The following is a 26516-nucleotide window of genomic DNA, read 5'->3' on the forward strand; positions in this document are numbered from 1 at the left end:
TTTTATTATTGATATCGTCATTATTATCATTATCATTATTATTATTATTACTACTATACTACTACTATTATTGATAATAATAAACCATTGCATATTGTTATTATTATCATTATTATTATTATAAGAATTACCAATAACACAAATAATATTAACAAAGCTACTACGACAATAATAATAATAATAATAATAATAATATATTATAATATACTTGGCTGCAGCAGAAACCTTAACAAGATACTGCAACTACTAATAACAATACGAATATTTAACCATAACAGCAGTCATAATAAAATACTACTACTGCTGCTACCAATAACAATATAATAATATTAATAATAGCAATATTACTACTACTAATAATAATAATAACAACAATAATAATGATAATACCAATGCTAACAACAACAATACTAAACCGAGAACAATATATCTAACTCAGAGTATACAGGTTCCATGGTCAGAAGACAGAAGTATTTGTTAATCAGAACGAGTAACATTAGAAAGAAAAAAAAGGCGCAGCTGCAGCCAGCAACAGAGTGAACCCTGGGATAGATGTGGAGGGAGGGAAAAGCTTGGGGAGTGCAGAGAGCTTCACTTCTTCTCGAGGAAGGGCCCACGAAAGATAGGAATAATTATTTGACGAGAGATAAGAAACAGGCCAGGAGAAGAAAAAACACAAGCCATGAAAAAGCAGCAACACGGTCTGTGCCTGCAGGAGAGAGTGTATTACAAGAACAGAGTGCTGCGGAAAAAATAAAATAATATTATTCGAGATAAGTAGTCTCAGTACTAATATAATTCTGATATTTAAGGCAGGCCTGGATGAGAATTTGAGATGCTTTGACAAAATGTAGTTTTTGCTTGTATTTTCTCTTCTTGAAAAGTTAACGAGAGTGCAGGTGAGGAAAGAGGGGAGTACAGACCTTCCAAAGCCTGTTAACTATTATTTTTAGGTTTTAAAACTAAAACTACTTGATTGCTGGTTCCTGAAAAGTTGTCTATTATTTAACTTTATGTGTTATAGGGGATACATACATATCGGGTAACCATGTAATATGGTCCTATAGCGACCACAAGGGGTTATTATGAAAAAATGATAGACCACAGGTCCGATCAAAATCCCTATTAGGTGTTCACCCCATTTTTTAGTGTAAACTGTACTCTTGCCACAATCACCGGTAGAATAAATTGCGGTATCGACTTCTCTCTTCCTTACTAGAAGGAAATAACCAGCACCTGAGATGCTAAAGGATTTTATTAATATACATTAGTGACATAACTGTGAGAACGCTTAAGTTAAGGACAAATCAGGGAAGTAACTACGAAGTATTTTATTCAAAATGGTTTTATCTTGTATTATTTGTAAAATATTGTGACGGTTTTCATTAACTTATAACAATAAATAAATAAACTGAAACTGAACTGATTTCTCTGTCAGTATAATACATTACCAGTGCCCTAAAAAACCATGGACATCTGACACCTAGCCACTTAATATACCGCTTGAAGCAGACTAAAGGTTTCACATATTTTGGCTGGTTTAGCTCTTCAAGGGTAAAAGGAAAGGGGATTTGGTGATGAAAGATGAAATAATATTACTTTATTATTCTGCCCCGCACCCCTTTCCAACACTCCTGTTCAGCTCTCGCCAGCTGCGACCCATTGGCTAGTCTGAACTATTTACTATATATGTCTGCACTTGTTATTCCATTTTTACAACTTTTTTTTACATTTTCTGGACTCCAGCATTAATCACATTTGAATTTCTCCCTCCTTTCCCTCCCCGTAAATCTCCTAGTCTTTTTTTGCACTTTTCCACAGAAAACAGATTCAAACGTTTCGACAATTCTAGCATTCAGCAATTTTTGCAGATGTTTTCTCGCAACATAAACTCAAAAGTACGCAGGCACAGCGGCTCGGTTACACTGAGCGCGATCTGAAGTTTGCCGTAAAACAGAAACTAAATATCCAAGACAGAGAAACTCTTGGGCAGGGTTGTTATTTGACAAGTCAATTCTAGCCTGTCACCAAAGGAATACATAGGTAGTACCAGAGTGCATATATCACCTTCTAATGTGCCCTGTTAAAGGGGGCATTATTTGAATGGGGGGGTTTAGTGGGGAGTCAATCTGTGACTTTGCTATGTGCGCCCACATTGCTATTACTAGCTCCATGGTCCGCGGTTGGGCTGCCTTAAGTCAATAACCCGCCTGGTACAATTTTTCACCCTGTCTGTTCAGTGGTATATAATCTAGAATTTGTACCCACAGTATCTGTTTACACCCACAATATCTGACTGTCTGTCTGTCTCTCTATTTATTTTGACTTATTGAGTATTGTAACTCTAGAGTTTCTGTGGTTGAAAGAGAGTTGGTTGAAGTTAGACCAGTTAGTAGTAGGGTATGAGATTTAAGGGAATAAAATGAGCAAACCCAGATGAGAATTTGAGATACTCCAGAACACAGCTGTGAGACACATAAACACAGGGTGTTTGGAAGGGTGTTAGAATAGACGCAGCCGCGCATGCAACGATGCAACCCCTGCACATTTGTCCTGGGATGTTTGACTTTTGCAATGAAACAACCTTTGCTTAAACTTTACACCCCATGGAATCACATATTGTAAGAGAGGTTGTGCTGTGAGATTTGCAAAGGTGACCTGTCCAAGGCCCTATTTAAATCTCTATTTGATGGTTTGAGCTTAAATAAATATAGATATTTCCCCAGAAAATGTGTTATGCCATGTACATTTGTATAGCACTCTCCCACCACTTGTTTGTGACTAGTACTTATCGATAGTAAATATTGAAAGCACTTATATTGCCAGGAATGTGTGATAATCTTTCATTTGTTCTCTTACTTTAATCATAGTTATACAACAGCAAAATATCTTCTAACTTAGTAAGTTATAAATCCACAAATATGTAGGGATACAATTTATAATGGTAGAGGAAGCTAACTTTTCAATTGATCATTGCACTGATTCATTGCAATATGCACAAAAGGATACCTTGCACAAGATAACACAGGGTATTAGCAGAAAGTAAAAAAGCAAAAAGACCCCTTTTCAACTCAGTGAACACTGCACATTTTCTTTTTGGACATCTAGTGAGCTATTCAGTAATGTTATTGTAAAACTGGTCTCAGGGGGCACTTCTGATCTCTGGGTATATCCGTTGGGTGATGCCTGGTCAGAGTGAAGTGTATCATTTTCCCCATAACCTTCAACATTCTTTGTACTTTTAATTCAGGAGGTTATGTCATGGGATCCTCCTCTGGGCAGAGAATGCCTGTTATGTGAAAAAAGCAATCAATGCTAGAGGAATTGTACACTTTGTGGAAGAATACGGCACCCTTTTTTAAATGATTGCTGTCGTATTAGCGACTTCTGCAATTCATAACAAATTTGTTTTTTTTTAAAAAGTCAGCAAAATCTATAGGACTGTAGTTAGATTGTCACATAATACAGTTGTTAAAAAATCAACCATCTTCAATTTATCACAAAAATTGACAGCTTCTTAAGCTTTTGGGGTGAATCTTTGAGCACAAGACGCTAGTTTATGCAAGTGACAAAACTACAGAAATTCAAGAAATTCAGCATATGGGGTTAGCTCTGAAAGTGAGGGGTCGAGAAATCATGTGGAAACAATCTTGTAAATTTATTAGTGAGCTCAGCATATCTCCTATATACCAAGTGATGTTTTGAAAGGTATTGTACATGAATTTATTCTCACTTGTATGTAATACATGTCAAAAATTCTCATGTCAAACTGGATGTGACATAACTCTTGACTAATGAGAGAAAAGCAAGTGTCCACATCTCAAAAGAGAACTATTTATTTAAAATAGCTAGATGCATATTCAAAAACTGAACGAAAATAACCGAGGGAAAGCTGCGTTAAACAGTCTCAGCAGCCCGCCATACTTATCTCAGGTGTTCACTTGGCAGCTCTAATTCAAGGTATATTTAGGAGTATTATAGAAGTTATTTTAACTTATGAGCCAATAGACAACATACAATGACAAACATTTCTCTGCTATGTAAGGATAGAGATTAGCTGAAGAAAGGTAGCGCCTCAAGTAAGCCCTCTTAATGCTGTGAGACTTAATGTGATATTGCACCACCTACCACTGCACATTTATCACACATTTGTATTTGGTCATTATAACATCTTCCCTAGTGGTAGTTTGTCTAACACAGACAAACAGTGTGTGTGTGTGCGTGAGTGCGTGTGTGTGTGTGCGTGTGTGTGTGTGTGTGGGTGTGTGGGTGTCATAATGCGGGCACCCGCCAGTGAGTGCAGTGGACCTTGGTGGTTTGGAGCATTATGTATATATACCTTATGTAAATCATGATGCCCCTCGCCTCCTGCAATAATGGTAACAAATAGCATATTATATTCTGTGTGCATTTCCATATAGAAGTTATGCCATGGCAATTTTTCAAGTGTATTTGTTTTAGCAAAATGCATATTACCCAAACCAAGATTCAAAGGGTTACATTTGTGTAGCATGGTAAAATCACACTGAAGAGTTATGTGAGTATTAGAAGTGTTGTTTCCCTGTGTAAAGTAATTGTTACATGCAGTGTGTGAGGCAGCAAAAGGCGTTTCTCTCTTGCTGTGGTGTAGTAATAAACTGGAAATCGATGTTTGCATTGTGGTAATACATGTGTAAATGCACATTTGTTAGTACAGTTGCTCTAAGTAACATATATTATTGACCCACATTTATTTTCACTGCTATGGCATAAAAGATAGACAGACAGACAGACAGCTAAATAGATAGATAGATAGATAGATAGATAGATAGATAGATAGATAGATAGATAGATAGATAGATAGATAGATAGATAGATAGATAGACACACAGACAGACAGACAGACAGACAGACAGACAGATAGATAGATAGATAGATAGATAGATAGATAGATAGATAGATAGATAGATAGATAGATAGATAGATAGATAGATAGATAGATAGATAGATAGACAGATAGATAGATAGACAGACAGATAAATTGATTAACGTTAAGGTTAATACTTAACACAGTTTTAAACTGAAAGTGTTAATGCAAGATACAGCTTCACAAATTGAATGCAGGGATTTTGCAGCTAACTAAATGTTTTACTTTTTCTTGAGTGACAGCCACCGTAATCAAATAAATCTCATGTGGTGCTATGCTTCAAAAATATGGATGGGAGTGGCTTCAATGATTTTAGCATCCATACGAAATATCAAGGTGGCACAAATTCAAATAGTGATTTGCAGCATCTTAAATTACAGTTTATTAGGTATTTATTTAAGTCCAAGTTCACATCCGGGTACTCACAGAAGGGTGAATGAGACTGCAATGTTTTCGTTGCGTTCTAAGTTTGTGAAGCCTGTCCATTGTACCAGAGGTCCCGGAAGTACAAACTGGAAATGGAATGCACTGGAAGTGTTTACCTGATGACGTCAGGCACAAGCAGTGCTGCTCTGTCATTGTACCACAGTGGGCGGTGATGCTACTTGGAATGACTCCGTAGGTGGCAGGCCTATGTACTGCATGCAATGATTGCTCTCAAGTAACTTGGTCAGAGCCTAAAGTTTGCAATATATATATATACATATACAGATAATAAGTACGTTTTGTTGTATCCTTACTATTGGATGTCCGCTCTTTAGGACTTTCAGCCATAATGTTAACTTTACTATATATACAGGCACATGCATCAAAAGAAAACCGGTCGCAAATGAGCAGATTCTCAGAATCTCCCCGTTTGCGACCGGTATTTTTGCATTTGGGATGCATACTTAAATTGCGATTGCATTTAAGGAATCGCAAATTGAGATTCCTTGAATGCAATGCATTAAAGTAATAAAATTAGCGATTTATCTAATAGGAGGCGCAAATTGCCATGAAGTTGAACTTCATGGTAATTTGCAAAACATTTGAAAAATGCACTTTTGTGCATTTTTCAAAGTTTCATCTTGCGCACACGTGCACAGGTCAATTTCAGGGGTGCAACAGGGTGTCCTTTTGAGACCCTTGCACCCTGAAATTGTATGCGCAATTTGGGAGTACCTATTGGTACTCGCAAATTGTGCTTGCAATTTCCCATTCATTCCTATGGGCCTGTAGGCCCATAGGAATGAATCGGAAGCTATTCCTTATTTGCGACTCGCAATTTGCGAGTCGCAATTAAGGAATGTGTAGGAATCGCTATTATTATAGCGATTCCTTCATGCATAGGATTTTGCGAGTCCTTAATTGCGAATCCTTAATATTCGCAATTAAGGACTCGCAAAATCCTAGCTTGATGCATGTGCCAGATGGTCTTCGAAATGTTTATTTATTTTTAAACAGTGGAAAAAAAAAAAATTATGAAAGCAGCAGACTTGCAACATATACCGTCCTTTCCCCAAAAGACTAGACAGTTGAGCAAAATGCATCCCAAATATTACTTTGACACTTTTTTTCTGCCCAAGTTCACATTAAAACACACATAGCACACTATATGCAAATACACTGGGGTTAAAACCTGTGTTTCTTCGTTGCAAGCAGTTATGAATCCATTACATCACTGTTAATGCCTACATTTCAGCTTGGAGTTGTACATTAAATAGCACACCTTTTCAAAGTTTTTTTATTTTCTTTGTACTGTCTCAAGACTTAAGCCAGTGTTGAGAGAAAAAAGTCATTTTCATATGTTTTCACAACATTTTTTCATTTGATGCTGTAAATAATCAATATTCATGCATTATACATTGTTTCATTATGTGTAGGAGACAGAAAGGTATCAAAGTTCCCTTCCTACAATGGGTTCTATAACCAGCGCCTGGGGGAGATAAGCAGCTTATAAGAAATGGGTTGTAAAACAGCTATAAATATTTTTGTCTCTTAGTCTTTCTCTAAAGTGACTGCAAGTTTGTAGATATGGTTCACATATGGTTTTATGGTGACCTGTTCAGAAAATTGGTTGCAGCTAATTTAAATTGTCTTTAAATAAAATCTTTAAACTGGCACTGACACATGTGTTGATCACTAAGTTAAAAACCAAATTACCTATTTGTTTTTACAACTGAGAAAAATTAAACATATATTGGCACCCGAAGGGGCGCTCATAAACTGATTTACTAGAAGCACTTGAGTGTGCATTGTGTTTCCATTGATTTGCTCTTTCCCTCAGGTGGGTCTAAAAGGCGTTGAAATGAGTTGCCATGTGAATCATTGTTTCCAGCCCCGATTTAATGCTGTTGGTGTCAGATGACATTTTGTGTAATTGCAGAACAATTTAAGTGTGTTTTGTGATTCTGCCACTCAGTCCCCAACAGTGAGGGGCCAAAGTCGTTTTCATCATCCTTTCCTTCTGAAATTTATGCATTCTCTTAGTACAAATTGCTGTAAAATTCACACTCAGTATCAGAGGGAAAAAAATCGACATTTAGCAAGGTACCTTGATTATGAACAGCATTTAATAGGGGAGTCATTCTGAATGAAACCGGCTCAATTAATGAAATTTAAATGACTGTTATGCATATAGTTTTTGAACTTCTTTGTTTAAAAAACTGTTAGGCCTTTCACGTTTTTAAGGGTAGTGTTCTTTGGATATTCATGAACTAATGACACTTGAAAGATATCTATATGCACAACACAAAATATTATCTTGGTGTGACGACTCAAGTTAGCCAAACACAGAAATATCAAGATTGCCTTTTTTTGAACTCTGATTAATTGTAACACCTCTGAAGGTCACCTGAGGTACTTAGAGGCTTGTAAGTGAACCATTTTTCCTGTAAATTGAACAATTGACATCAGAGGTCACCAGGTGCCGATTCAAGTTTAATTCACCACAAATTGAGGATGAGTTCGAGTTTAAATGGCACTTTCTTCCTCTCTTAATCGGTTAATTGACTTTAGGAGTCACCTCAAGTGTCAATGCCAGGGTAATTCAACTCACAATTAAAGATAAATCAGTTGTAATGCAACCATTCATTTTCACTCACTTAATTTTATTGAATGTGTGAATTATGAAAAAGGGTGCAGGGGAGTTACGTCATGATGGCGGAGAAGTAAGGTGAGAATGTTTCTACCAGCACTGTTTCTTTAACATGTGGCGACAAGCACACTTTCATATCATTCTAACTACACTTAAACTCACATAACATTAAATAAAGTTATAGCAGACTCTTTTGTGCTATGAAAACAATGTAGGCTTTGAAATACTGCCATGTAGCTTTAATTTTATATAAAACAAAGTGTTTCTCCAGATGGCTTTTCCAACTACAAATAATGCTGGAAATGTGACATAATGGTTAATGAGACATGATATCGTCTGTGAGCAAATGGACACTTAACTAAGGGCATAATGTACTTTTTATTTTTAAATCACAATGTTTTTCCTTTTTTGATTTGCGATGTTATTTTTACCTTTATTCTTTTTTTTAATGTATTGACAAACCTGTCAGAGGTTTGAAATGTCTTTCATTGTCATTGATGCGTGAGAGCATGGAGGGTAGCTCAAAGGAGCCAACATTCGGGGTGATAGAGGCAAATCATTGAGTTGTGTCAGCTAATTACATTATACTTTGGTGCCTACATGATGTATGGAATGTGGATTCTTATGCATAACATAACTTATAAGAGTTACTAGGCAGCTTTCTAAATAACTGGAACTTAAGTGTATAAACCTAATGTAAATATTATTTTCTTGCGAATGTAAGGCTATATACAATGGTGTACCGTGCTAAGAAGCTTAGATGTGCTTCCTATGTTGAGCAGACATATAGATCAGGGGATGTACTGTGTTGCCCCAGTTGGGGTATGCAGCTTTTAGTATTAACAGAGTGTAGACTTTCCAAAATCACCCAGGTTCATGGAAGCCGCATTAGACCAGAGAGAAATGCTGCATAATTCTCATGGGTTCTGCTGGCTAGAAGTGAGTTGGGCAATTTCCACTGAGGCCTGCTGCTTCCTGTGAGATTGACTGTGTTTCTGATACCTACACCACGTTGCTTCAGGGTTCCAGTGACGGGTAGATGTACCATATGATGGCCACCGAGGACCCAGTCTTCTGGGGCATTGGTGATAACCCTTTACTCTTGCTTGGACACCAGGGAGATGCACTCCATTGATCATTGCTTGGAAGTCACACCACTTGAAACTCAAAGGAGACCTTCCCATCTGTTTATCAGGTGCTAGTGGTACATGCTTGTCATAGCCATCAAGTAAACTGATTCTGTGCCCACGGGATGGGGAAGATGCAGTCCATTATTGTCTTTGCGATTTAGTACTCTGGTGGCAATGTGACCCGCAAGTCCTGCCATGTAATTTCTTTTGAGGCCCATCTCTTTAAATGATTTGAGGCCAGGGAAATGCTTGGCAGTATTAGGACCCTTGCCAGGTTATGAGTGACTTGTTGTTCTATCACAGTTACCTGCCTTTATGCTTCGAAGGCTTGAGAAGTGTGGTGTCCTTTCCCCACTATGCACAGCCCTAATAATATAAACCATTGAGCTTTATAAAGGAGGCTTTCATTTGCAAAACATTTCGAGTGCATATAATGAAATTATCAACATTATTTGGAAAGAGAATTTTATTGATTTAGTGCTAATATGAATATGTTTCTTGATATGACGTGAACCTTATATGCTTCACCACATCTCTGGTTGGAAAGAAAGAATGTAGGTTAGTTAGATCATGGATTGCATAGATTAGTGGCTGGTAATGTGAGCAGACATGGTTTGACCACAACAGATGTTAATTTGAGCTAGAAATCAATGGAAGAACTGCTTCAAAGAAAATGTAAGCATTCACGTGTGATTTCATAAATGAACCAGGGGTGTGTTGTTTTCATCAGCTCGTTGAGCATTTCAATATGACATGCTGTATATAACATAAATGGAGAAGTATTTGACCAGATGGTGATGACATACACCACGATTTCAAGGGAACAGGACATGATGATGGTAGGTGCGACTATGGCCGTTACAATGCTTACTATACAACCTATATACATCAGACTAAGGTTAGTGATGTCCCTAGGGTTGTGTCTGGTGAGCAGGATTGGTTGAGTAGCCATTGAGGATCCTCACAAAGTAAAGGTGGTTCTTGAGGGTTGGTTTGTTGCTAGAGAGAGAGGTAAAGGCCCTCAGGTCAAGAAAGAGAGCATTCAAGGAGACCGGTGCTCAGAGGGAAAGAGAACAGAGCTCGGAAGCAGAGTAAGGGCCATGAGGCAATGTTGGGTATGGGTTTGGAATGGGTGGATTTGGGTACAGAGGGAAATGATTTTAGCTTGATGCAAAAGATGACCAGGACTTCGGTGGCAGCAACTAGGATGTTTCGAAGAGTGTAATGTAGGAAGAAGACACATCTCTTTGATGCTGAGAATTTGAATTTGGGCTCCTCTGTCTGTTGAGGTGAAGAAGTTGTATAGATGCGTGTAGCTGCTGCAGCTGGCCCTACTTTTAGCGGATGAGAACAATGGGTGTTGTTACTAAGTCGATTGATAATAGGGAGAATGTTACTTTGAAGGAAAGTGTGTGATTTATTTTGCTATTGTTTACCATAAGGCGGTGCCAGTCGGTCCTGCACTGTGGCAAAGCAGTTGGTTATCTGCTGTGGTGCTGAGGGAAGGAAAGTGAGGTCGAATTGAACATCATTGCCAATAGGACAGGAAAAGACAAGGGAGTGGATGATATTGCATAAAGTTGGAGTATAGAGTTGGAACAGGAGAGGGCCCAGATTATGGCCCTAGGGGAGGCTCTCTGGTATCAGGCTGGATATTGAACTTGAGGAGCACCACCACAGAGTAGGAGCGGCATGTTAGGGATGAGGTAAGTGCTGTGTTCATGGTGGTGTTAGATTTTCTTGTTAGTGTGGTGCTATGTTAAGCCACATAGCACGCAGCAGAGAAAGGAAAGACAATCAGCAGGTAAAAGAGATGATTATTTGAGTTTGACTTCAGCTAGGAAGGTGGAGATGTGGTAACCAGCTGTGTTTATAGCGTCACTTTGGCTATGGTTTGACTGGAAGGGGTGGCTGACATTGCTGGCGTAAAGATAGTGAGTAAGCCTGTTGAAGACTTGACTCTCTAGGATTTGGACACGGGCATGATGAAGACACACAGTGGAGTTTGATGCTGATGTTTTTTTTATGAGCATGGGATAACTAGGGCTGTTGTCAAGAAAGAAGGGTATACATTGATGCCTTTGAGTAATGACTGGTTAAGGAGTTGGTGTCAGCGTTTAGGCGATGTTCTTTAAGCAAGGAGGAGTGTTTTCTGGTTCCTGCCGCAAAATATTCTGAGGGCAACAGGTCTATCCGGGATAAATCTACCTGGGCCCGGAGGCAGATACGGTATTGCTTGTTTTCCAGGGCTACCCCCAGGCAGATCATTCTGAAAGCATGGCTTTGACACATTTCCCCTGAACACTTTTGCTTTCCCTGGCACTTGTTAATAGATGCCAGTATCACTTTTACTGTGGTATGTTTTTCACTCATACAGAACAGCTGACGCAAACTTCACCATTCTTGTGATTGCAACAGTCACAGAGATCTGTCAACTTTGTCAATTTACTTCTGCTGTTCCTAGTTCATGTGAGAGGTAAACTATCTTACGGAATGTTAAAATAGGAAATGCACATTGGGATCTCAGCAGCTTTTGATGAAACCCGTTCCGCCTCCTCCAAGCTTGAGGTCCAACCATGTCTTCAGAGATGGAATCCATAGGCCGTTCAGTGGCACCTTAATTTGAGACTTGTTCCTGCCAACTCTCTTAACACACACTCTCCCTGTGGACTGTCACAATGTATACGGTATCAATGTGTGTGTGTTTTTATAGTGTGAGCCTAGTCTAAAGGCAGAGCGCTGTACAGGGTCAAAGACAAGCCTAACATCAACGAGCAATGGGAGCAAGCATGTGCACTGATAGGGGCAGATTTATGTTAACTGGCGCATCCCTGCATATCAGCAGGGATGTGCGGCGCACCATGGGGCAAAAACGGCACAGATGCGTCACGCATCTGTGCCGTAAAAGTGGCGCATTGCTGGAGTTGCGTCGCAAGCGCGACGCAGCTCCAGCAATGTTCTGGGGGGCCCTATCTGTACAATGCTGCGTCAATCCTTACGCCTGCTTCAAGCAGGCGCAGGGTTTTGACGCAGCATGGGCCTAAAAGTGACTGAGTGAAATCTTGTAGATTTCACTCAGCCACTTTTAGGAGGCGTTCCTGCGCCGGAACGCCCCCACCTGCCCTGGAACGCCTACTTGTGGCGCAGGGCTTTACAACGTGACGCATCTCCCAGATGCGTCACGTTGTAAATACCCCGCACCATGGCGCAGGATTTGCGCCGCTGCTGCGTCACAAATGTGACGCAACGGCGGCGCAAGTGCAACATAAATCTGCCCCTTAGTGCTTTGTGATGTAGCGTACAATGCCATGACGTAGTCTGTGACTTACACACATGCACACAATAAGTATATCCCAATTAAGTATGTCTATGCTGTATTATTAAAATTCAAAATAGTTTAAATTACGTACTACAAAGCTTGCTAATCCAAGTAAGCATAACATTCTTTGACAGGAACAAGTAACATTAAAATCCTCTCTAGAAGTCTGAATGGGAAAGCCGAGCGTTGAGAGCTATCGCCCCTATTCCCATAACATTTTCTACTTCCTTTGCAGATCTTCAGTAATCAAACCTTAAGCGTTTAGGTGCCCATTGGATCACTTTGAAACTTAGATACATTTTAGATTAGAGCGAAATACTGGTTTTGCCAAATATACTCATGTCGTTGCCTATTGACTTAATCAATAAGATTCCCATATCAATAAATTCCATTTATCAGACTCTCCACCACCACCATTTTTCCCTCTCTTTAATAGCCATGAGGTAAATAGGATGTCTCATACAGGTCAATAAAAAACGCCTTCTGTAAAGCCTGGTGGTCTTCTTTGGGAAAGCTATGGATACAAGGCAAAGAGAAACATGTGGTGAGTGAGCAATGACACATCTTAAAACAGTGCTTAATTAAAAAATAATAATAATACAATAAAAAAAGCACAGAGGCCCAAAGTTTTCCTTAGGAGCCTGCCGCTGGCGCTATTGATACCATGATTGCCGAATGCCAAGGCTGTGCAGTCTTGATTCTACCTTCTGCCTCTTTCTTCCACCACCCTTTACTTCTTCTCTCTTTAGCTTACCCTTTCAGGCTTTTTTATCCTTTATTTCTGCCTTTATCACTGTTTTCCTTTCTCTTCGTCCTTCTCTCTTCCTTTTCTTCCTTACTATATCTTCCTCCATGTCAAAGTCTGATGATGAAAAATAATCCCTAGTCCCCAAAACTAAGTCCTGCTGTCCACCACCAACAGCCACAAGTGCTAAGTAAGCACTGTAACCAAAGCCTCCAGGTGCAAGAGCATTCGGTATATGGAAAGTTTTCTAAAAGTGGTGTTATAATGGTGACCTACAGCAAGCCCAGGTTATCAACCAAAATCGTAAAGTATGATGGGATGTGTAGTTTCACATTCCCCATACCTAGAGTAAGAAAGTTCTTACTGCTTCAGCAAGAGGCTTACGCAGTCACAAGGCACCTACATCGATTAGTTTTAATCACTTGGATGACAATACAAAGCTCCCTTAATGTCTTCCTCCTGACATGGTGTCAATTTGACAAGAATGCATAAATTCAGGAATCATTAGAAGAAGGAATTAACAAAATTTTGACATCAAAATATTGTCTACAGGCGTGCTGTACCCGAAACATCGCTTCCAAAAATATCGCCCCACTGGAGTTAGCATTGTGTTTTTTTGTTAAGATATATTTCTGTCAGACAATTTTTGCTAACAATATACTTACATAGACCAATGGAATAAAATTGGTAATTCATCCATCCGGGCTTCCACCAAACCTCTCTTTTACACTAAAGCGAGGTACACGTTCATACAGTTGTTTCACTTCTTTGTCAGCGCACAGGTGGTGGCGTTGTTGAGTGAGAAGAGGCACACAAGTATATATGAAGCACAGTCGTAGATGTTGTCTCAGTGGGACACTTGTTGTGACCATATGCTACATACATGCATAGCAGTGTTCTTATATATATATATATACCCAACATTTTGCAGGCATCTCTCAGCACTGTCAATGCATACTGAGAACCCTGTTTCTCGGTGCTTGCTGTTGGCCTGCAGAAATACCTTAACTTTTCAAGATTTAACAGCTAAACTCCTGCAAGTTGCCCAGCTTTTATTTTCTTTTCTTCCAAACCATGTAAAGTTATAAAACATTAGAGACAACTGTGAAGTGCTGTCATACTTCCACACAACCTCTTTCACCAACAGGTGCCAGACTCGGGTGCTCTGACTTGGTGAGAATATTCTTTAAATACATGCATTCATAGTCTTTCTTCACTGCCAGTTGTAGTGGGTTTTTTTTCATAGCATGCGACAAAGCCCGAGAATACACCTTATGCAATCATTCGCCCACAAAACACAATTCACCCGAATCCAAGGTGACAATTTAACAATGGTGTGTTGGTGTCACCCACTGTCATGTCATTCCGGCTATAAATAACCCTATCACATTTTTCTTTGATATTCAGAGAAACATTTGTGGAATGTGTTAATTTTGTTTGGAAACTCTTCACCTTGTTCATCTTGGGTCAGAAACACAAATGTGTAAAAAAAAAGAGGCATGTTTAACCTCTGCTGTGAAGATTCGAGTTAGGGTGCCAGGAACTGCTTTTAAGAAAAAAGTAATGACGTAAGGCTAAAATGGATGCATGGCAGAGATATGTGGCAGCAGCATAGCCCTGCTGCTGCCAAAATTAACCAGGCAAAGCCTGGAAGATCAGCAAGGAGACACCTGAGTAATCTTGGAAGAGAAACGCTTCAAATTCACATTAGATTTTGAAATAACTTCCGGGTCAGTATCTGTTGACATTCCCTCTTCAGCAACAGAAATAAGCAAAGCTAACTTTAACTTGAGTTGGGCATGATATTGTTCGGGGGGGGGGGAAGGTTGGGAGGTGGTGGGGTGGGAGTATTGTAAATATATTCTGCAGACAGATCTATTCCGGATGTTATTCACTAACATTTAATGACTGTGTCTTCAATGGAGCATGGGAAGGACTTTTTATTCACACTGTTCTTACCATTTACCTGAGAGAATTATATTGTGCAAAACACACTCAAAGTCGGGATTAGCTGAAAATAACCGTATATCTACACACTTTTAGTAATATGCACCTCTTTTAATCTTTGGATCCCAGCTGTGTTGTAAAATTTGTCTTGAGTTCTGACTATACATTGTGTTCACACCAAATGGCCTCAAGAGGCACTTCTTTGCAACAAGCAAGCACCCAGCAGTATTACTTAATATGAACTATGTAAGTATCTCAATGGGTGGTACTTTAAAGCCCTCTTGATACAGCTTCTTTTAGAACACTGTGATGTAAATATGAATTTAAATGAACAGTGAAAAGACATTTCAGGGAAAAGAATGAATCATTTTTTCGAACCTTTTTGATTTAAATTTAGATATGCAAGATGTTTCTTTAAAATTACAGAAAAAATCCTTTCACTGACCCCATCAATTTTGGATTTTAAAGCTATCTAGGCAAACCTTTCAGATTGTAATACCTGTAAGTGGCAATCAGCATACTTCCCAATATTTGGAAGGAAGAAGGAGGGAGATTTTGACAAATAAATCGGGGGACATTTATTTTGCTGATTGACTTGTACTGAACTGGAGGCACTTTGAGGTGTGACACAGCTAAAAAAAAACCATTTTGGCTTTAAGAATCAGAAGTCTCCAGTCTGAATAAGGTGTGTTAGCATCTATGAATCAATAAGCGAACGGTAACTATTGTAGTGTACCAGGACGTGTTTTGCCCTTCAGGTGTAACACTTTTAGTAACTTTAAACTGGTTGCTTTTGAAATAAAATTGGTGTTTAAAACTGCAAATTTTACCGATTTGGTGGATTATATAGTATGATTGGCAGATCCAGAATTATGTAGGAAATACTTGAGCAATGCATATTTCCAGCAACCCGCGTCATATTATGTTGTGAAATAGGCACTATCACACGAGTTTCCATGGCAATGGCGAGTAATATTACAAATCAGATTTCTTTTGCTTTTCTACTATTGGAGAACTTGAAAAGTGTTTTAATATGTATTTTGGTGCTATAGCAGAAGTACTGTTTAGTTCTACAATAAATCGCTGTATGAGTCAACATATGAACACTCAAGACAGTGTAGGGCAGCGGTTTTTAACCTTTTGACTTCTGTGAACGCATTATTGGAAGCCAGGGACCCCCCCACCTAAGCAATTTCTATGATTTGAACCTCAAAATAATATGCAAAAATACATAAACCAGTATACACCAAACTAATGATTAAGTATCGAAATAGTTTGTTTAATTCACAATTAAATACGGAAAAGGTTTCACATTTTCAATGTTACTTTTTCATTAGTATATATTTTATTAATTTTAATTTATTATTTAATTCTGTAAAACAGTTGTAGCCCACTGAGTAGGCCTCGCAGACCCCAAGGTGTCCTTTAACCACAGGCCAAGAGCAATTGGTGTAGGGCATCAGGATTATAAGTGCAATGTCTGTGGCGCACTAATAGTGGCGTCTGGGGATTAATGGAAAGCAAGCTCCTCCTGGTGTCTTACTCTCAGAAAGTTGCGCTCTTTGGCAATGCAATTCTTTGACCAAGTAATATTCCATGAACACATTGGCTGAAAGATCTGACTCAAATAGGAAGTTGTTGCCAGGCTGCTCTGAGTATTTTGTCTTGGGTGTTTGGATATTAGCCTGGAGGGAATCCGTGACCTGGATTCCCTTTAAAATTCTGTGCAAATGGAACAGTAATAGACTTTTTGCAATGAGTAGCTAAGAATCTCTCACATGCAAGGCTAACAGGGTCATTTACACGTTTGTGCTTGCGTAGAATTGGGCTCAAAAGTTTTTTGCACCTGTTTTTACAGCAATGCTTACTAGGAGCACGAATTGCACTCCTTTATTTGCACAAGCCAAATCCCCCCTGCTGGTGTTTGCCATTCAATACACAACAGTACTGATAATACTACCCGTACTGATAATACTACATGCAAGACGTGTGCAATGTGTTATTCCACATTTTATAGGTCTCCATTAGGTTGTATTAACTGCAGGAATAAACAGAGTAAATGCTGTTTGAGCAATTGCCTTCTTGATCCATTGTTTAATTGTTCGGTTTGATTAAACCCGTAAGTATCCCGGGAGCCATGTGCCTTCATTCTCAAACAAGAATATGGTTGGTTTCCCATGAGATGCACTCTACGGAAAGAAAAAGATCCAACACCTCTTATACTTTTATTCCTGTTTACTGCTGTTAGTCTAGACTATGTTTATATCTATTCTGGGCTGTAGGCAGCTCCACGCTTCTAGATCCCTGTGTGCAGCTGTTTCTCTGTCATGTTAAGTACCTGTGCCTTCTTCTGGTCTCTGTGATTGATCTAACTGGATACTTTTTCTGTGGCAGGCACCCGCTCTTCCCTTTGTTGGCCCTGGTCTTCGAGAAGTGTGAACTGGCGACATGCTCTCCTCGGGACAACTCGGGCTCCTACCCTGGGGGAGACGTGTGCTCCTCAGACTCCTTCAACGAGGACATAGCAGTCTTTGCGAAGCAGGTCAGTGCCATGGTGCGGTCAAGGTTGGGGTCTTCCAGTTACTATTGAATAGGTACTACAAAGGAGGCATGTAAGTATAATATCAATGCCCCCTAAAACTCAGAAAGTGTTGGGCATCCACAGTGAGTTACCAGTGATCTCGAATTAGACCTACTATATTGAGCAACATAGCAGAGGGGCTTAATGGCTTCACAGTCGAGGCCTTGCTTAAACAATGGGAGGCAGCCAACGTAGGTGATCTGAGTGCAGGCAATGCATGGACAGTTTGATCCCAGCCGAGATCTCCAATGCAAGTGGAGGTCAGAGTGAGGTTGTAGATGTCCCCTTATAATGCCCAGAAGAACAAGAGTTAAGTGAGAGACCTACACAAATAAAGGAACACACGGAAGGAAAGCACATGTAAGGTGGACTCTTACTAAAAAGCAATTAAAATAGGACCCTAAGAGACTGTTCATTGTGTAATTTTCACCCCTTTTCCGTTTTCTAGCCCTTAAGCAGCAAATAAAAGACTGTTGTAGGCTATGGGTATGCTAATTGGTTAGCCCTGTGATGTCATCAAGGGTCAATAAGTGTGTGAACTCACTTCCACCATCTATAGCCATTTATTAAAATGTCCACGTTCATGTCTGGGAGCTGTGATGAATAATGTTGGACCGGGGACCTCACCTTAGCTCCAAGAAGCAGGGACTCTGGGTCCACTTGAACCCCCTCCCCCGCCACAAGCTTTCCATTAAGCATGCTCTCTTCTGTTCCTTCTCTCAAACCGAAAAGGGGCCAAGAACCATAATCAATATCTGTAATCAGCCATTGATAAGCCATTATCGGAGTGTTATGCCGGTCCCCAGGGAGATGTTCCTGTTGATAACTGAAGCCTGCATGTCCTGCAGATGTATAGATTTATGCTTTGTGGCTGAGAGAGCGGCCTTCTCTCCGAATCGAATCACACTCAGGGGCTTTCCAGAGCCAGTCATAAGAGGAAGCTTTTTCTGTGTTGCTATAATTATATTAATACAATATTTTAAAGTGGGCTGGCTTGTGTTTGACGCAGATGGAAAATTAAACTGGTGGGACGGTTGTGAAGGTCTGCGCGAGCACTAAATGTAAGGTTTAAGTTAAAAAGTGGCATTCAAAAACTGAGAAGAGGGGCCCTGGATAAAATATTTTGCACCGGTTAGGTTGCTGAGAACATGAGGGTCATAAGTCATTAAGTACATACTGCTGCCATGCTATGCATTTGACTTCTCTCTGTTTATTTGCTTCTAGGTCAGGACAGAAAAACCTTTATTTTCCTCCAATCCAGAGCTGGATAATTTGGTGAGTAACTGTTACCCAAACCTTTCCACAGTATATAGTAGATGCTAAGTTTAGCAGATTAGTCCATGTCACCCGCGACACTATATTCCAGTCATGTGTTTTCTTCAACGAACCATTGTCAACTTAAGTTCAACTGATCATCTACTTTGAACCCGGACTACACCTCCCAGCATGCATTGGGATGTCAAATGAATGCCTAGTGTGTGTTCATAACGTCGATGGCAGCATGGGTTCATTGGGTATCTTATTAATGAATGTTATCTATGTTCTACCTTGTGGCATTTGGCTGGTAATGCAACCCCTGTCTTCCTATACGCTTGGGTGCTAAATAGTCCTTTGTAAGACTGGACACCTTCAGCCAGTTTTGCCTTTCTAGACATCGATCCTTTTCAATTCTGATACTTGCGGGCTCACACTTTTAATGGAAGACATTAAACCTTAAGTCCCAGAATGCAAAGTGCTGTTGGGCTAAAAGCCAGGACTGGCTTTGGATGTCTTGATGGCTTGTCTACAGTTGGCACCTACAAAAAATATCCACCTATTTGTGGGAATTAACATAGCTTAAAACCATGTATGAAATGCAGAGCCATGCTTTTCAAATGAGAGAAGATGTGGCGGAATGGCTTGTGATGCCGAATTCAATGTTGCTGGGAACCAAGTCTGAGTCTTGGGGTTGGCGTCAACATCCTATGAAAATTGGCAAATCACTTCTTCTCCCTGTGCCTACAATTCAGGGCCTTGAAACCCTCACGGGTGATTTGCAGCGCTTTACAAATTCTCTATTTATTTATTAAAATTATGGCACTAACTACGGTTGCCTGCATTCTATGTTCAGTGACCAAACACAAAATCAGGGACATAGAGCAAACATGACAAATGGTCTGCCATCTGCCTGTGATGGGTCACAATAGTGGAAAGGAACTATTATTAGCCTAATTGCTCACAGTATTTTCAGGCATTAACAGTTGTTAATTGCCCTTGCCTTCATGATGATCCTTTCTCGTCTGCTCGGCCCATAATTGCAGGTCTGAGCTGGCCTTCTGCAGTGGGCGTTAGCTGTTGTTAATGCTGAGTAGTGTCCAGTAAGTCATAATTCACAACACATTACCAGTAAAACCATGGGAGAGTGTTCAGTGTTTTAGGGGTTTCCTAATGTTGTGTCCAAGAGGGTTTTAAAGTTCTCCATGTGCCGTTCCCTGGGTTTGCCTTCAATTATATTTTAAGGCCCTGACAAAGTCTACAAGGAACCCCAAAGAGGTGACCCTCTTTAACATGAGAAAAAGTGTTCGTGACTTAGGAATGTTCTGGGTACAACTGTAAAGTTTGCAAATTCCTTGGAATCGGCCGAGATGGCCCCTTTTTTCCACTTTTCCGAGCAGACATAAACGGCTGTCTATACATTTTTTCACTGATTGGAAACATCAGTATGGGAATAATATCCCCCCTCATCCTCCATGAAAAGCAGTGCAGTGCCACGCGGGCTGTACTCCATCACCATCTAACAAAACATGAACGCCTCCAATGTGACCCCTTACAAAACAGCACCCCATGCCAGAGGAGTTATTTGGTGCTGTTTTTCTTTTAAATATATGTAATGTGTTTATCCTAAGAGTTCGGTCTGATTCAATTTCCAGGACTCTTGCCTTATATTTGAGAAAAAGGCATTTTGCGGCTTGGGTGCAAATCACGTCATGTTGTGTATGATAGTGCAGCCAAAGCATACTCTGCTACAAACAATGTTTGTAAGTGTTCGCAGAAAGTAAGCAGATTGCTGTACAACCACAGATGCCCTATGGCCGAAGTGTCCAACGTAGGTTCAGGAGGGCAACAACCATTCCAGATTTTCAGAACAGCCACATAAGATACATTTACATACAATCAATCTTAATGGAGCAAACTGTAATTTTAAATTGTATTATATAGTGCTTACTACCCCTGGCGAGGCGTTGAAGCACTTAATTTACATAGTTAGGGGTTTTGCTGTGAATATGTTCTAAGTCATCATGCTGTGCATTATTCTGCTATTTAATGGATGGTTATGTAGCATGGAAGTAGAATTCCTGTTCCTAAGTTGGGCATCCTTGCCCTATATATTTTTATTCATGGCAGTTCATGGGATTTTATATATTGAGTGTCTCCTCTGTTCAACAGTGCATTTGCAAAACCTTGTCGACATGCACCTAGCACAAACACAGGGTACGTGGGCACAAAAAAAATGCCTTAATGGAGAGGACTGGTATTTTTGCCTAATTCTGATAAAATTTCAGAAATATTATATCCTGTCTCCAAAATAAGTGCCAAAATTATAACTTATATATATCAAGGCTTGCAAAGAGTTTTGAAACTGATTATATGTTATTAGATTCCATTAATACATTTCTCCATGTCTGTAAGGTTGTGACCACTGAGTCATTTTAGGGGACATAGAAGTTACACATCTGTTAATCAACACAACATTATGCCTTATCTATCATGGTAGACTTATCATCTGAAAGGAGTCGTAGAAACATTTAAAAGCTTATTTCCCTACAGACAAGCAATGCATGTAAACAAAGTGCTCTAGAGGGAATTCTATGCCGTTAATGAGTTTTCTGAGCATTTTTTAAAACTCCTATGCATTGCGGTTCCAAGTTTTAGGTATTTTGGTAATAATATCTCTGTAAATTTCTGTGTGGGAAGAAAACATTTCAGAAAAAATGTCATAACTTTGGACATTGCAAGTAATCTGCAAAAATAAACCAGAAACAAATAAAGATATAAACAACAGAGACGAGAAAACTTTTTTAAAAATGCTTCTAGATTGAATTCTGTTTACATCTTGATTTCCTAATATTTTAGACGGTATACAAAAGATGGAACAGCATTTCCATGACTACCTACTTTTTTGAGGCGGTAGGCATTGGTAACCATCTCATTGCTACATCGAATATTGGAGAAGCAGTTCATGTGGGGTGGGGTGGAGGAGAGAGCCTCAATGGTCAGGAGTCTACATACCTGTAGAGAAGGAGGAAAGGGAACACCCACTCCTCCCAGACCTCCATTTTGGCTCCGCGGACTACTGCCCGGCTTAAGCGTATGACAGTATCTAAATTCTTATGACTATAAAGCACAATATTTCAGCTTTATTAGTATCAGCGTCATTTTTTTTTACCGCCAAATATTTGTAGAGGTATTATATAGAATAGATATTATCTTGGTTCAGTTATCAGTGGTAAACTACATAGTTCTGAATATTTGTGTGTCTGTGTGTGTACGTGTAAGTATATGTATATATTTGTGTGTGTGTGTGTGCACTTGATTGTGTATATAAATATATTAAACAAATGACATTCTGCTTTGAAAGATCATCTGGATTTATTGGGAAGAATTCTGAATATTATTAAAATAAAGTAATATGAGTTTCCATACACTGTTCTGTTTTGCAATATTTTCTGCAAAGGAATGTTTTAAAAGTCTCTAGTAGTTTGACGTTCTGTATTTTGTCTTAAGGATATGGTTTCGGAAGAGGTTTTTAGGTAATACTGATGCTCTTGGAAGTGCAAAATGGCGGGGGAGGAGGGGAGATGAAGCCATCTTTTCATCAGGGCTAATTCCTGTTGCAAGATCATTTCTCTTGTAAAGACTATTTTGTCGCATACTCTCGGCGGGTTTCTCATAAGTAGGAATCAGCCCTTCACATGCTCTGCTCCAGCAACTTCGACACTTCATATATGTTGATCTTCTTGTTTTTTCCAGATGATCCAAGCAATCCAGGTGCTGAGGTTTCATCTCTTGGAGTTGGAAAAGGTAAATATGGCCATTATGTGCTTATGCAAGTACATAGATTCTTTGTATTTCAATTATATTCTTCCCCGAACTGAAGTTATCCAAATATTAGAGAGGGGAGCGCAGAGCTTAACCTTCCCTATTAAATGCGAATTTAGTGGAAGTGCCAAAAAAAACCTCAAACCACAAATATTTAGAATCATTTTGCATGAAACGTATGTTAGGGTAATTTAACCAGTCCTAAAAGGGCTTTGTGGGTTATTTTCTTAATTTTACTAGGGAAGTGGAGGGAAGAAGGGGGTGGATTGCCTGAAGAACAACAGAGCTCCCTGTTACTTTCCTCCATATACAACCAAAGCTCCTAAGTAAAGACTGCTTTGAAATGGATCAATGTGGCAACAAAACACTTCATTAGCAATTCCACCCTTTCTCTTTTGCTCTGTCTCTGCACACTTTTTTGTTCTTCAAATGCAATTTTAGGTCCTAAATTGAGAACTCTGCATGCATATTTACGAAAATAGTTTAAGGCCCAAGATTTTAGGGTTGCCACTGTGGATGTCTGGGTAAGTGAATATCACGTTTCCAGCCTTTGGCTTTCCACTAACTATCTAATGCCTTCTGGGAGTTGTAGGATGAATTTGTTTCCATTGAACTAAGTGGTGTAACAGACCTGTTAACAACGATATGGAACATAAAAGCGCAGGAATGTGAATTTGGTGTTATGGAAACATGAAGCTTGGTGGTAACTCTACCGCCATTGTGTAATGCAATCCTATGGTGTACAAGCCATGGGGATGCTGTGAAAGTGATGCACCTAAGGTTTCTGTGAAGTTCCACAGTTCATCTGGAAAGCTGGGCAGAACTGACAAACTTCATTTTGTTTGCATAAATTACAAGCTTTTAAACTTTGCAAGAGGGTAAAGCTTTTTGCAAAAAAAGATTCCGGGGAGATTATTTTTTTTCATAAAACTTTTTTCCTTCTAAAAGTGTTTTTGTAGTATTTTTCCAGCAAAACTGCTGTTAGTAGACACTTTGGCTCATCGTTTGATTTTCTTAATTCAAATATTAGTGAAATTCACAAAGATCCAAAACTTTAACACAAAAAATGATAACGTTTTGAAGGAAAGACATTTGCAATTTTGGTCACCCCTCCCAACACAGAGATAGATGCACCGATAGGTAGGAGGGATTTGACCCAGCTACAGGAGCTCCATAACTGTGGCAATGTGCTGCCACATAGTCTGGTTCTTGGTTGAGTTTTGCTTTGGAGCCTAGTGTTTTAAATATACCAATCCCATTATTGGTTTATTTGTGTGTATGCATGTATTTATGTATGTATGTATTTGTGTATATATCTTTATTGCGGAGATTTGGTTTGACCTGTGTGTTAAATAGATGAGCACATCTTGTGCTATGAATGAGACTCGGTCTCGTTATTTCACCTTGCTGCATCTGCCTGCAAGTCACTAGGGTAGGTTTTAAGTCACACTTATGAGTTATTAAAGGTGTCCATGCATGTATTGCTGGAATAGTGTGCTCCGAGATTCCAATGTGTAGTCAAACTATCCTTCGGGAACCCTGGGTTCTGTAAGATTCTCTCTGTTGGGTCCTGGCTCAGCATATATTCATGGAGGTGCATGAAACTAATCTCTGTCTGCAATGCCTCTATATCTCTCCTACGGGCATAACATAATTTGTTTCCGGATAATACTAGAGCTTATGATGCAGTTATAAAGCTCAGTGGGTTCAGTGTCATAAGTATGAGGCATGTGAGGTTGGTTGCAGCTTCCTTTTCTCACCATGCACCATCATAATGCTGTCTGTGACTGAAATTGGCGTAACGAAAGTTTAAGGGGCCCCCCTGCAATGTAACCGCAGGGGCCCCCGCTCCGGATTTAAAATGGAGCGCTCAGGTTTAAGTACTGTGCTGAGGGGCCCCCTGAAGGTCTGGGGCCCCCAGCACCGCGGGGGATGCAGGGGCCTGTGTTACGCCCCTAGAGTGATCAATGCTGCTGGCCTACTTTGACAAGTCTCTCTTAGAAGGCGCAGCATTGGGGTAAGAAAGTATAAAGTCAACTAGGTAGCTCCAAGGGCATATTAACAGACGAACATGTAGCCAATTCCCAGCCCCAATAAATATGTGTGCCGGCGAGGATTGACCAAGAAAATACTTTTCTTGCATAGGTTGTCAGGAAGGAAAGCAACCTGTTTCTATCAGGCTGATAGCACTATTATTACCTGCTCATTTACTAAGAGGTCTCATGTGTCCCAGCAAATCTTTGCAGAGAGGACTGTTTGCATTAGAACTTCAATCTCCTTAACAGTTCGTACAATTATTATTTCCCTCCGGCTTACTATTCCAGCTAACTGGACCACAAACTGATGTGGACATGTGTAAGCCTGGAAGGAGTTCACGGACTGTGACAAAAAACTCTACCAAGCTATGCAGAGTTCCACGAGCGGCTGAGTGGGTTAACTTGCGCCGATTGCACAGGTTTTTAGTGCTGGGTATTTGTCCCGCACCGTAAAATCCTCACAAATGGTGTCTCACACAGCACAAGAGGGTTCTGCTTCTTTCTGCCACTCGCGTAGAAGTTCTACTCGAGCAGCAGCTTCCTCAACGTGAACGGAATGTTTCTTAAGGCGGGTGGTTGCAACCATCTGCGGCCACCCGCATTGAGAAATCTCACTGAGAAGTGGTCAAGTGTTGGATTTTCCTTGCTCGCGCTTACCAAATTACCGCTGGCAAGTGGGAATGAGTATAAAACTCTGCTCTGCGGAGCAGTTTTTTGGAACTCCACGAGCCCCGCGGAGTGCGAAAAACTCTGCAAACTCTGCGAACGGAGCAGAGTTCCCCGCCCAGGCTTAGACATGTGTCCATTATGGCCCCTTTAAGACACATTTGGTCCACAGGATGTAATGATGGTAAAACCGATGATTTTAGAATGGTGGTCCGTGGAGCACTTAACTAGACCTTGGTTGCAAGACTTAAAGATTATCTACTGGCCAACTATCAACCAATCTCCATCATCGATATTCTGGGTGATAACCTCAGAGGCAAGTTCCCCCAGCATGACAGGTGTTTGAATGGTTGTAGTACTGATGCACTGTACGCTGCATGTAGGGGAGAACTTACTCAGCCCTAGACCTACCACCATTAAGATGTCCCAGTCACAAGGGAAGCATCTTGATTCACAGACAGATTCTCCCACACTCTTTCACCACCCAGGAAAGGAGTTGAAGTACCACTACTGTCCCATGCACAGGTCGTAGGATAGTCAGTGTGTCATGAGCTCTAGTGAAAGGGAGGAAATGCCCCCTCTGTTATGAAATCCAGCAATAATCAGAGTTCAGTGGGCCCCTCAGGCCTCTGGGCCTCGGTGCCATTGCACCTGCTGCACCAATGGAAGCCATACCCCTGTGCCTAAGAGAGAGAAGGAAAACTTACCCTGCTCTCTCCCTGCCTGGAAACCTTCGAAGACCCAAATTCAATAGATGCCTGCGATATGCAGGACTGAGGGTGCTCTTTCGACAGACTGTGGGTATCAATCCATGGGTCATTTGAGTCGTTGACTCCGCCCCGTCCCTGCTTGCCAGTGACATCAGATTTTTGTTTCCTCAAATTATGCTGAGAAGGGAGACAAGGGAAATACATTTAAAAAATCCAGTAAGGGAGATACATAAAAGAAAACTTTCCATTCATTACATAATGAAGTGTCAACACAAAAAACCAGAGAAAAAAAGTAAATAAGAAATGCCTAAAATAGATGTA

General features: G+C 40.1%; 1 protein-coding gene across 8 annotated transcripts in view; it reads left to right on the plus strand.

Annotated features, from left to right (window-relative positions):
* Positions 1–26516, plus strand: part of LOC146798028 (homeobox protein meis3) — a 128640-nt gene that overhangs the window by 11230 nt on the left and 90894 nt on the right. For all 8 annotated transcript variants that reach the window (XM_085625260.1, XM_085625261.1, XM_085625256.1 and 5 more), the window contains exons 3-5: positions 17518–17665; positions 18929–18979; positions 22715–22765. In XM_085625260.1, the coding sequence (XP_085481386.1) occupies positions 17518–17665; positions 18929–18979; positions 22715–22765 (250 nt within the window). The remainder of the gene's footprint in view (positions 1–17517; positions 17666–18928; positions 18980–22714; positions 22766–26516) is intronic.

This window comes from Triturus cristatus, chromosome 9 (genome assembly GCF_964204655.1).
Source record: "Triturus cristatus chromosome 9, aTriCri1.1, whole genome shotgun sequence".
Classification (NCBI taxonomy): Eukaryota; Metazoa; Chordata; class Amphibia; order Caudata; family Salamandridae; genus Triturus; species Triturus cristatus.